Here is a 13,409-nt window from a genome sequence, read left to right as displayed (position 1 = left end):
CCGTTCGTTATTTTCTGATTTTAGGTTCCGAGTTACCTCACTTGGTCCCCACCACACCCTTAGCCTTCCATAGGCAGCACTGAGGGGCTAAGTGCCGAAGGCAGCCTCTTACCTGTTTCAGGGCCTTTTTGGTGTGCTGCTGGAAGGAGGACACCAGCTTGCTTTGCACCGCCGTGTTCGTAAGGCTGCAATCTCGAGTGGAAGACACTTCATCCATTACCTGCTTCGTACACACTAGAAGCGGAGAGAGATAATGATATTACTAATTTGAATTCCTTTTTTTACACCCACTGTAATTAACTCACTTGGAGCTTCTCTCCAGTTGAAAATGGATACTTAAAATACAGCAAAATAGCACAGTGCGAGGAGGCATATCTCGATTCAAAGAGAAGGGGATCGTTTAGTAAGTGTGGCCTCAGTTCCACTTGACTGCTGTAGGCAGCCCAGCTTCTTTTCCCACTGACAATTGGGTATGTGCCCTAGGGTAAGTGTACCACATACAAAAAGCCACATAAGTGTCTTACAATTGGGGGTCAGTAGACAGACACTATGACTATCTGCATATGCAGATACCACATTGGAAACATCTCAGTGAATGAATGATCTTAAAGCCAGGTCCACATACTAAAAATGACTCTTGGACTCAATAGCTGGTCCCTAGAGAATCCACAGGGGCCCAGGCTATGTTTCTCTTTCTATGGGATACAATCTATGATTCTTGCTATCAACTCAAGACAATTTTTTTCAAACAATTTACCCTCTGCAAATAGCAGTGTGTTTTGTCCATTTTTGTCAAATTTGAGCTGTAGTTTGCTCTGTCACACATAGGAAGTTTTATTTCCAAACACTGTTGTTGAGAACTGATGTCTTTCTGAAGTGAGTTATCAAGAAGCACACGGGAGTTCACTGTTCTGCGGAGCATTTGTTTTGGACTTCTTCCTTCAGCCCTCTTCCAGCCAGGAGGCTCTGGGAAGGGATACAGGGAAGACCCTGCTGTCTATGCACTTGAGGAAGGAGTGAGGTTTGCAGAAGCAAAGCGAGGAGAAAGAAGCAAGATAAGTGGCAGAATGGAGGCATATGTCAAAGGCAGGAGGCAGGAGGAAGTTTCATGGAAGAAAATAACTCGAGAACATATTGTCAAAGCTCAAAACAAGACTTTTTAAGGGCACTGGGTACAAGATAAGTCAAGAATATTTGCCAAGTGATGGCAACTTGGGGGAAGAGGTTCGGAACAGACTTTTTAAGAAAACTACAGAATAGAGATTGTTCAGATATCTATAACCAGAACATACCTCCAATAAAAGAAAAAATAGTGACTGCAAAATGGATACAGTCTTTACCTAATATTTGCTTTTGAAAGACTTTAGCACATTTCACCGAGAAATGAACATGTGATTCATTGGAAAGTTTGTTTTAATACAGAATAATTAGGAAGCCAAAAATGAACATACTTAGCAAAAAATTTTAATTACTGTTAATCATTTTTCTAGAAACTTTACATATGGGATCTCAGCTCTTACAGTTGGTTGTAAGGGGGGAAGGTGTCACCTTGCTGTAAGGAAGAAACACATGTGTAGCTCAGAAAGGTTAAGAGAGTCACACAGTGTTAGACAATGAACCTGGGATCCCAAGCTAGTCCAGTCCTGTAACTGTCTTCCACACAAAGGACTGGCCCCAAAACTGAAGATCTGATGCAGAAAATTCCAAATTTTAATAAGTATCATTTAGCAACATAAGGTTGGATGTACTACATGGGAAGTAATTGGGCTTAAAGGATTAGATTATTCAGTAATAGAGTAATGGATGTAGTATGGTGAATACATTCTGATACATGCTTCTTGGAACAATTGCTCAGTACTTAAGAGTTCTTGCTCTGACCAGTGGAAGGGGAAGCCCTGGGTCCTGCTAAGACTGAACCCCCAGTGAACTAGACTGGTGGGGGGAGGGCGGCAATGGGGGGAGGGTTGGGAGGGGAACACCCATAAGGAAGGGGAGGGGGGAGGGGGATGTTTGCCCGGATACCGGGAAAGGGAATAACACTTGAAATGTATATAAGAAATACTCAAGTTAATAAAAAAAATATAGAAATAAACAAAAAAAAAAAGAGTTCTTGCTCTGTAAAGGACCCGAGTTTGGTTTCCAGCATCTGGGATTTGATGGACTATTCAGATCTCTTCAGGCAACCGTTCATACATTAAACACACACACACACACACACACACACGCACACAGAGATAAAAATAAAACTAAAAATATTTGGGTGCACATATAAGTACAGTCTTTTAATTAAAGATCAGGTGGTTTTCTTTTCTCCTGATATAATGTGACAGTTTTCATTATGACGGCCCAAATGTTTCAGTAGAGAATCCTTTGTACATTGCTGAGTATGATGTTCACAGGCTTCTTTCCTAGCATGATTGCTAACACTTCCCCAAAGTTTCTTTCCCAATAAATAGTCATCGGATCATACTCCGAAGATAGGTCAATTTGTACACCAATTACACAGACTGTTAATGTTCTGAAATCTCTACAATGTGTGACGAACCAAAGAGGTGACACAAGGTGTCAGGCAGGATATATGGTCCTAGTTGGACCAACTAAGCCATCAGACATAACAAAAGTCCAGCTAAAAGTAAAGTCAGCATTAGCAAATATGCTTTATGACTTCTACATTCTTGGTTGCGTCTCTACTCAGGAAACTGAAAACTTCCTGCCTAGATAAACGGAGAACTGGCAGTAGTCCACAGGTCACGAGAGACTCACAGGAAACACACAATTGCTTTTGTGCACTGAACCTGTAGATTCCAATTTACTATCAGTTCGTTTGGGAAACAATGGTTAGTCTTAAAAATTGTGTTTTCCTTCTTTACTTTGTTTATATGTGAACGAGAGTGAGTCTGCCATAGTCCTTGTGTGGAAGTAAGTCACAGGACAAGGTGCAGGAGTCAAGTCTTTCCTCTTAACTTGTAGATCCTAGAGGTCTAACTCACACATGGTAATAGATATCTTCACTGGCCGAGCCATCTCTCTGGCCCAGAATAATCAATCTTCATAATGTAAACTTCAGTGTGGCAGGGTCAAATAATAACAAGTTCTGACAGAATACTCCTAAATCTCAATGAGATTTGAAAAAAGACAGCCTGCCTTCTCATAGATGACATTGATGGACATTTGGGCTGTAGTTTGTTCTGTCACACATAGGAAGTTTTATTTCCAAACACTATGAGGGACAGAGACACTACCGTTTCCAGCATTTTGCTGCATTTTGGTACATGTTGCCACATTTTGCTACATATTGCTTACCTCCCCACATTAAGCAGATTGAAAGTGTAGCTTAACTTTGATTTAATGACCACATAAACTATTATTTCACACACAAACTACCCACTCCTTACTCAAAAGGGCTGAGAGCAAAGGTTATAGGGAACCAGGAAGCACCCTTAATGACCAGAGACAAGGTGACAATGTGGCAGCAAACCAGATTTCGCTCCTTTTCTAGGTGTCTCCAAGTTCTCCGCAAGCCTCTTTTTCATTCCATTGACCTTGAACTTGATATTGCACTAACGGACGTCATACAGGCTACACAATTAAAGTTAAATGGTGACATGAAGATTCCCTTCTAATCCACATGTTACTTCACTGACAGAAGGACAAGAGGCCCCACAAAGCTAGCTTTAATCTTCATCCAAAGATACAAATGACAGAAGGTTTAGAAAGTAGGCTCAACTTGCATGTATTTCTGGTCTCACATTTCACTACCTTCTACAACTTCCACCACCTCTAGGAAGCCAAGAGGACAAGAACACAGCTCCCTGCCATTTGGGGCACTGGCTCTCCCTGTATCCTTCCCAAAGACTCTTCCTCATCTTGCTGTCAGGTAAACTCATCTCAGAAGATCAAACTCTGGCAGGAATTCCACAAGTTCCCCTAACTACCTCAAAGGCAGCTTTGCTTCTTCCCACCACACATCCGTGGAAGTCAGAGGACACAGCTCTGATGGTTTCTGGACTGATGAAGTGTGCTCTCATGCTCGCCACAGCAGCCCCGAGTTTAGCAACTCAGGACTGATTTACATGCAAAGACAAGCTATTGCAGGCTCATTACGGTAGATTTTTGAATTTGATTTTCATTCATTTAAAATATCCATTTTTCCAGTTAACTTTTAATTGCTGTGCTTATCAAGAACTGCAGGAGAGGAAAACAAAGGTAGTTTGTATGATGGAAATTTATAACTTTTTAATTAAAAATCTTATGGAAAAATATATATTAAGGTCAATTAAGACATATAGGAAAGCAAACTCATAAAGTGTGCCCTGCAAAGGGCTTGGAAGTTTCAAAAACAGGGACTAAGCACAGATTGTATTTCCCTGTGCCATCCTTACTCAGCACCTTCCTTTAAGAGGAAAGCCACCGTTTTATGGGGGTTTTTTTGCATAAGAAAATAAAAACAAAATGTCAGAATCAAAGCTAAAGTCGTTAAGCTACATAAAATGGCAGGAGTGGTGTGAGTCCAAACCACGGTGCATGTTGGTTCCTGGATTGTGTTCATCCCCTGCCATGCAGGCCCTTCTGTCCGGTCACTGCTGTTTGTTCCAGTGGACCACACCCACAAGCAACAGGCCACCCAAGAGATATGTACTTCAAACACCTCCTACAGGAAAGGGTGCTGACCTCAACCATTTTCATTCTATCTATTTCTTCTAATGCTTCCTATTCATTTCCTAAAAGAAGCAGAGCTGGTGTCCTCAAATACCAGCACATTCCTGTAGGAAAGTCACTGATCTATGCTGTCAGCTGGAAAATATCACAATGAACAAACACCAGAGAACCGGGAACAGCACTGTGCCACCCACTTGGTCTCAGCAATTCTCGAAAAGTGGTTGGGTGTTATTGTTTATATATGAATTGTTAGTTCAGCCACACAGCTTTTACTAGACACTTTTCGTTGGGTGTAGAACGATATGAGATGTAGAAAAAAAAAACAGAGTAGACAGGCATTATAGTGATGATTTCATAATGACAGTGCCATACTCACACATTAGACATTGAGCAGATCCCCCTCACAGCCTTAGACTCTTTTTTTCTCTCCCCACCTTTAGCCCTTGCTGTTAGTTCTCTTTGCTCTCCAAATAGTTATGTTTCTATTTTCATGACATAGCTGTCTGTATGTCTATATGTATGTATGTATGTATGTATGCATGTATGTATGTATATTTTATGTATGCATGCATGTATTATGTATGTATGTATGTATGATAGGATTGAGAATGGACAGAAAATACATATTTGCTTTTCTGAATATATTTAATTTGCTTGATGTGATAACCTCCAATTGGAACTATAGACCATTCTCAGAAGACGGACAAGGAGCTAATAAACGTTCAAAAATATCCACGATTCTATTGTGGGAGCATGAGGTTTATCTTTATTTAAATCATCATATAATGTGTGAGATCATGTCATTTTAATGTATGTATTTATGGTTCCTTTACCTATATTCCATCTCTCTTGCATCCACCATCCACTCATGCTCTACACAGACAGACCTTTTCCTCTCTCATGTCCCAGGTGCCCCGCTGCTCACTTCACCCCTCCTTATCACCTAATCTTGCCCACTCTTGACCTCCTTTCTAGATTTGTAGCTTTTATTCACACTTATAGCTGATCACACATACATGTGCACACTATAAAATTGAAAGGCTTAAAGAAATATTTTTGTTCAAAGAACAATGGTATAGAATAACGAATTCCATTGACAGCTCTGCCAATGGAAACATAATGGTTATGATGATACTGTGTCTTGACAGATCAATAAGTGAGTGATTCCAGAGTAGTAGCCACATGGGAAATTGCCCAAAGGTCTCAACGTGGATTACAATGTGTTCTGTGCATAATGCTTACATTTGAAATTGTGTAAGCAGATATTCTGGATCAATGCAGCAACTAAATGCATGCCAGGAAGTATAAAAACTGACATAAAAAAGAACAGGCTACACAGTTGACCCCAATTAAAAATTTCCTGGACTCCAATTCTTTCAGAGAAAGGTAATTCCTTAATCCTTTTTGGATCTAGCCTATGGAGAGATGTCCACTCTAAAAGGAATCCTGTGCCAAGGTGGGGGCAGTCAACTGGACCTAAGCAAGCTTTCTTGTTGAAAAAAAACACCCTCCAAAGATACCATATGCCAAAACAAACCAACAACAGAAGACTGCTAGCAATAAAGTAACAGGAATAGCAATTTTCCAAAGAAGCCATTAAAAGTCTCAACATTTTAATATTTAACCATTGAGAATCTTGATATTATTTGGCACAATAATGTGTATGAATAAAATATAGTTGAGAGAAAGAAACTCTTACAATGTTTCCAAACTGTTTCATTGGCTCTGTGGGGCCTTATCTCAGAAAACAAAAACAGTAAAAACAAACAAACAAATAAACTAAAAGTAATTGTGAATAAGGTGTCAACATTATGTTTCTCTAGTTTGTTTTCCTATGGCCATGATTAACTCGTGTTTAGAAGTAACCTGAGGAGGAAAGGCTTACTGTGTCTTATACATTCTCATAATCCATCCCTGAGGGAAGTTAGGGCAGTAACTAAAGGCACAAATGTGGAGCAGCAATGATGAAGGAGTGTTGCTTTTCTGGTTTGTTCTCTGGCTGACTCTGACATCTTCCTCGTTCAGGCTTAGACCACTCGTTAGGGATGCCACCACCTACAGTAATTTGGGTTCCCCTATATCAATTAGCAATTGAGAAAATGCCTCATACACATGCAATTCAAGACAGGCAATTCTTCATTTAAGGTTCCTTCTTCCCAGATGTGACATGTTAATAAATAAATCTAATAAGGATATATGTATGTGTATGCGTGCATGCATGTATACATGTGTGAATGTGTACACATGCATACATATATTGTGTATGTGTGTACATGCATGCATGTATTGAACATGGTATATACCCATAAGTATGTTGCATATGTGTATTTACCTGCATGATTGTCATAAAAGACAAACTCATGACTCTCCTTTATGATTTTGTGGCTGATATCAACTAGCAAATTGCAGCTGCCCCTCACAGATCCAGGTACACAACAACTGATTCAGAATGTCAAGCAATGGTTAATAAACACTTTGCTCTGTACTAGATGAAACACTGTAGCTCCAATGGTAACTAAATATTTCCCACACAGATGTAGCAACAGGAATCACTCCTTCCAAGTATTGATTAGTCTGACATTCCAACTTAATCCTGCGAATATCTCTTGAGTATCAGTCAAAGCATCCCTTTAAGCATGGATTACACAAAGAGAAAGCATCAGTTTAAAATGACATTTAACAAGAAAAGCATACCTATGAAGTTCCAACTTCTAGCTTCCTAACTCTCAAGCTATCATACAAAGGGTAAGGAATTCTGAGAATAATGGAAAGAAACAGATTGGGGTAAAACCAATCTTAGGTCATCCTCTAGCAAGGTATGAGAGTGTGTGTGTGTGTGTGTGTGTGTGTGTGTGTGTGTGTGTGTGTGTGTGTGTGTGTTTGTGTGTGTGTGTGTGTGTACATATGTCTGTGTTTGCATGCACTTGTAGCACATTTCTGATGTCTGTCCTCAGAGATTGCGCACCTATTTCTTGAGCAAGTATCTTACTGGGACATGAGGTCCACTGATTCTCCAAGGCTGGCTGGTCAGTGATTCTCTCATCTCTACCTTCCCAATGCTGGAATGATAAGTATTTGCCACTGCACATAGATTTCAATGTTGGTGATGTGAATCAAACTCAGGTCCTCACACTTGTGGGGCAGATACTTTACCACCTGACTTATCCCAGCTCCCCAATTATTGCTTTTACATTGGCATAACACCCCCTTACCTACCATGCTACTCAGTTTCCTGGAATAGCTATATAGGAATAGAACAATAGACCCAGAAAAATTAAACATAGGAAAGTCTACAGAAAATATCAGAGCAAAGGGTAGTGTGGGCCAAGGGCTAGTGCTTCACTAATTAGCTTATTGCTAATCACTCTTCTTGTCAGTATGGAAAAAATCAGGCAAGGCACACAGATAGCTGTTTGAGAAACACTTATAAAGAGTCACTTTACAGACAGAAAATGGATTATCTGGCACTGGGGAGCATAGAGAGTCTTTAAAGAGCAGGGCTGCCTTTTCTGATGTACTTGTCTCAGGCAATATAAATCAAAAATTAGCTCGTTAAGATGAATAATTGGGGGATACTTTTAATTGTATTTTTATTTGAGGGAGCTTGTTTTTCTTATGAGATCACACTCCTCATCTTTCTCATTTTATGAAAATTTCCCCCTCGTAACACAAGAGAGGTTAGGAAATGATATGCAACGGAAGAACTTTATCTGCACTGAAAAGCAAACTTTCTCTTCCTCCATGGCTGTGGGCTGTTAAAACTAACTAAAACCCATTTATACATGAACAGAGTTCAGAGTTCAAGGAGGGAGATTTAGGAAAAAGAGGCCCCTGATGGATAAAAGAAATGGAAGGAATATTTAAATCCTGTTTGAAGGAGGGGGAGTGAGTCATTTGGAGAAGACAGGGGGGTGGGGAAGGGATAGTAACCAGCTGCTCTCCATCACGGGGCAGCAGAAGAAGAAAGGAGAGAATGGTTTTAATTAAAAGCAAAAAGACTCAGCATAAAGAAATCCTTCTTTGCTATAAAGGTTATCAAAAGCATAGAGCAAAAAGAAGTAAGGACTGACTGTAAGGTTCTTCTCCTCCCTAGATACCTTGTTAGAAAAATGTCTCCTTAAATGGACTGTGTTTAAGACAAGTCAGAGCACAATGATCTTTGGAAATCTCTTTTATTTCTTCATGAACTATGAAATCTGTGGGCAGAGATGAAAGCCTGAGTCATGGGAAGGAGTGGGCAGAGGAAGTCTTCCACGCCACCAGTGGTCATTTCTCTAAAGAGTATTGTCTTTCCTCTGTACTTTCTTCCATATGTAGCTAACACAACAAATATTCACAAACTTGGAGCCCACCAAGGCAGAGCAGGTGTCTCCTTTACTTAACAAGCTGTTGACTAAAATGCAGAGATACTGAATAAGGGATAAATGTATTTAACCCTGCCCCCCACCTAAAAATCCCAGGTGGCCTGCTACAAACCCAGAAGGGATTTCGTATACATGCCCACAAAGTTCTTAGAAAAGGGATGCCAGGTAGATCATGACAAGGCCATCTCTTCTTGATTGGAAGCTGCTTAAAACATCCTGCATACCCCACCCCAAACACATGTGTGTGGACATGGAGCACCTCTAAACATGACACACTGGGGCATTGCAAGTGCTGAGCAAAACATAACCCTATGAGTGTCAACCTGACTCGGTTTGGAGTCCTCTAGGAGACACACAGATGGGTGTAACTTGTAAGAGTGTTTCCATGGAGATTAACTGAGGAGGACAAGCTACCTGGAATGTGGACTGGGGCATCCCAAGGACTGAGATGTGGGGTGAATTAAAAAGGAAAACACCGCCAGCATTTATCTTTCTGCTGCCTGAGAGTGGGGGGAACGTGCTTTGTGCTAAGGCGCAAACTGGAAGGAAAAAATAAACCCTTCTTTTCTTAAGTTGCCTTTTTCAGGCATTTTTGTCATGGCAATAGGAAAAGGTAACTAATGTAGTGAGTAGAATCTAGTCGCTCAAGGCATTCCCTTTCTAACCCTTCTACCTCTATCCCCACCCCTGCCAATGTGAATGTAGAACACACAGTGTGACCACTCCTGCCGGGAGACTGAGCCTCCATTAGAAACTTTCCACAGAATCCATAAAGCTCCTGGCCTTGTGTGATTGATCTATCAGCAGAGCTCTTACCCATACTCTTGAACCATCTTAAAGCACCTTTCACTTTCAATAGTTTTATTACACACACACACACACACACACACACACACACACACACACACATGCGCGCGCACACACACACAAAGACCTCCTCAGTAAACACTGAGCCAAAGAAAACAGTGACTTGAATGATGTTTCATTACATTACTACAACCCTGCCAAGAATCACACAACAAAAACCTCTCTTGTAAAACTAGCAATAAAGAATAATGAAAAGGGGTCACATAAAGAAGTCTTGAAATGGAGAAATCATTTTACAGACTGGGACTTAAGGTCTAGATATTGGGTATGTGTTTGTGTTTCTCTCTCTGTCCCTCTGTCCCTTTATTCCTCCATTCTTCTCTCCTTCCCTCTCTCCCTGTCCTCTCTCCTACCTTACACTGCCCTCTCCTCTCCCTTTCTGTGAATGGAAACTTCAAAAATACTAATTCCCTGGCTTGAGTGTGGCTTCCTCCCCGTAGCCATTAGGGTTAATACCAAGCAAAATTTTTTTTCTTTTCTCAACCCCCACCACGTTTTTGATCTCAGTAGATGAAAATTATATATTCTCCCGTTTCTTCATTAAAGGGAGTACTTTGCTGTTTATCTTAAGCATGAAATGTATTACGGCTATAAAAGGGACACTTTTTCTCATTAATAAGAACTTTTAAGTAGAGGATAAAGAGGGTAAAGACTGTGTACTGGTGGTATTATTTAATGTAAAATATTATGAGTTCTGCAAGAGGGCAATGCATTGTAAAGCAACTTATTATGTGAGGAAAATCATGATATACCTGTGTGTTATGCTCAAAAAACAACTCAGACACAAACATACTCATAAATCTCTGCTTAAAGTAGACCATAAAATTCATAATATTTTCTTTGTGTGACACAGATCTATACTTATATAGGCATAACTTCTCATGGCTTGTCAACACAGATATATCAGCCGATCCCCCTAAATCACTCTTTGATCTCCAGGGCTTAGCTTATAAAATTTGAGCAGTTTACTTTTTCAAATCTATGTGTTCAATACTTGTTCACTTCAAAGACTGCTCAGAAGCCAAAGAAACATGTACAAAGCCATATTTCTTTGTCACATAAATCCTACTGTCAAAAATATACCTCTTTTTTCCACACTCTAGACTCTTTCATCCAAAACTTAATAAATATGTCTTGGAAAAGCAGCAGACATTTTCTAAGAATTGATTCTTGTAATCAGCTGACCCGAAGAGACGTTTAAGGTAGGCATTCAGGGTTTTGAACTACTAAAAGGACTGATATTCAGGTATTATAGCATTATAATATATTGGTTGATATACTTTATCTAAGGATTTACTTTACTTGAAAGTTAAGCATATGAGTGTATATCTGTTCATATTAGTAAGGCAAGAGGAACGGGTCAGATCTCCTGGAGCTGAAGTCAAGGAAACTGAGACGTGAGCTCTCAACGATCAGTAGGCACTCTGAACCAGTGAGGCGTCACGCCAGTCCCAGTCACTATCAGCCAATGGCAGACACTTTCCTTTCCTATACAATCTTTGCTTCTCTCTCTGATGGAATAACAGATGCCAATTTACCCTTATTAATTTTAAATAACTCAGCAATACCAGGCTTGTTCTTTCAACTGTGCCAAAAGGTATCTTACCAATTACTAGTTATTACCTGCCTCTATACCAAAGAGGCAATATGAGGGGCTACAGACAGAAGGACAGGTAGTGGGCCCATCTCTCCTCATCCTTCTCTGCTTTTCTCTCCCACTTCTCCCTCATATCCTCACCCACATCCTCAGGAGGATGTTGGGAACATATTAGGGCTCACATCGGAAGGCCACTCATCTCTACCACTAGCTGCTAACTGTTCCCTGCTGTTTCAGTCAGAGTTTCAGAATACTGCGAAACTGGCTCGTGGTGTCCGATACACACCTGGGCGCAGATACAATGAGAGAGAGGTTTCTTCATTTGTTCTTTAAGATCGAATCAAATGACAAAACCTGTAACTCTTGTCTGCATCATAGAAATGCTGTGACTATCAAAATCCATGTAAGGCCATGCAAGGTGGGCTGTTTCCAAAGGCTGGGCACAGCCCGCACTCAGTAGATTTTTCACTCTCTAGGTTTTCCACACTATACATGGTACATTTTTGGATAGGAAATATGCTTGTCCTGCAAGAAGCAATTACGGTTTGTAATAAGATACAAAGGTGGGTGAGCCAAGGAATACTCAAGGAAATAAGCTATTTACTATTCTTTCAGTGATTTCCCCAAAGCAATTTCCCTAATGCAACTTCAAAGGCGATGCCAGGAAATCTAATTTGGGTCACATTTGCTGGATATGTGTGGGTCTGAGTTATTCTGTGAAGTACATAATCACATGTCAAATTAGGGAAGTCTGCTTATCCTTGCTCTGAGTTAATTACTGACTGAGGGCTCCTCCCCTGTCCTCTATCTCTACACAATCACGAAAATCCTTGTCTCCCCTGGAATTCGGGGTCAGTCATTAGCAAACTTCTGCAATCTCAACATCTTCTGTGAACCATTGCTTCACATCCTGATTGGCAAATCTTGGCTCTCTCCCGTATGTACCAGGACCCAAAGAGGCTGCTACATGGCAGACTTTGTCTTTTGTGTACATCTTGAACCACTGGGCCTAGAAATAGGGGTAGGGTGATCTGTGCAACCTCACTCTTCCTTTGTCCCTGTGCATTGGATATCCCCAGTATTGTTTTGTGTCATTAGAGGATATGTATCTGTGTGACTCACTCTGGGGGCATATAAAGGTTCATTTACTCATGGATCTGTCCACATCCAAGAACACAGATGACTCAGAAGCAGTTAGACCCCAGAGTAAGCCCTTCCCAGTCAGTCATTTTCCTCTTATAAAGTGGCTGCCAGATTCTTAGGGAAAGGGGCCATTCTCTCTCTCTCTCTCTCTCTCTCTCTCTCTCTCTCTCTCTCTCTCTCTCTCTCTCATTACTATGCTTGAGCTGGTGAGCATTGCTCATGGGTCACCACAGTTATTCCATTTCAAGGTACCTTTGCCTCTGCCCAATCCAGATAAGGTAAATATGCTACTTACAAACTTCTGTGCTTTGCTGTACCTTGTATTTTCTGTACAACTCTTGGGTTACCCTCTATTTCTGGAAGATTTTAGCTCTTACTTGGTACACTTCATCAGTACTATTTCTATCATAGTTTTCAGCTTCAGTATTCATGAAAATTGTTCTTGAATTCCATAATCAGGGCCTCTGTCAGTTCTTACAAATCTTCCATCAAAAAGGTTGTGGTGTATAAGAATTAAAAAGCAACCCACACTATCGCTGGCTACTCTCCAGCCCCAGTGGTCTCCCAGCCTCATGGCTAACCCTATGTGGCTTTCACCTAACTGCTCACGGTTTGCTTGCTTCTGAGCCACTCCTATCTCCCCAGCCATCCACCATTTGTGGCTAGCTGTCACAAATCCCCATAATCCAGTAAAATCGAAACTCTAGAGACCTGTAACTTATCAGTCAGATTTATATCAGTAAATTCTCAACTCACAAAATGTTCACACAATAAAGTCA

At 40.6% G+C, this 13,409-nt stretch overlaps 1 protein-coding gene across 1 annotated transcript in view; it reads right to left on the bottom strand.

Moving 5' to 3' along the window:
- Positions 1-13,409, bottom strand: part of Asxl3 (ASXL transcriptional regulator 3) — a 107,918-nt gene that overhangs the window by 89,485 nt on the left and 5,024 nt on the right. Inside the window, exon 3 of the mRNA XM_087593606.1 lies at positions 113-234. Within this exon, the coding sequence (XP_087449732.1) occupies positions 113-234 (122 nt within the window). The remainder of the gene's footprint in view (positions 1-112; positions 235-13,409) is intronic.

The sequence above is a fragment of the Rattus norvegicus genome, chromosome 18, assembly GCF_021556685.1.
Source record: "Rattus norvegicus strain SHRSP/BbbUtx chromosome 18, alternate assembly SHRSP_T2T, whole genome shotgun sequence".
Classification (NCBI taxonomy): domain Eukaryota; kingdom Metazoa; phylum Chordata; class Mammalia; order Rodentia; family Muridae; genus Rattus; species Rattus norvegicus.
The sequence above is the reverse complement of the archived record's forward strand: the minus strand, read 5'-3'. Positions and strand labels throughout refer to the sequence as shown.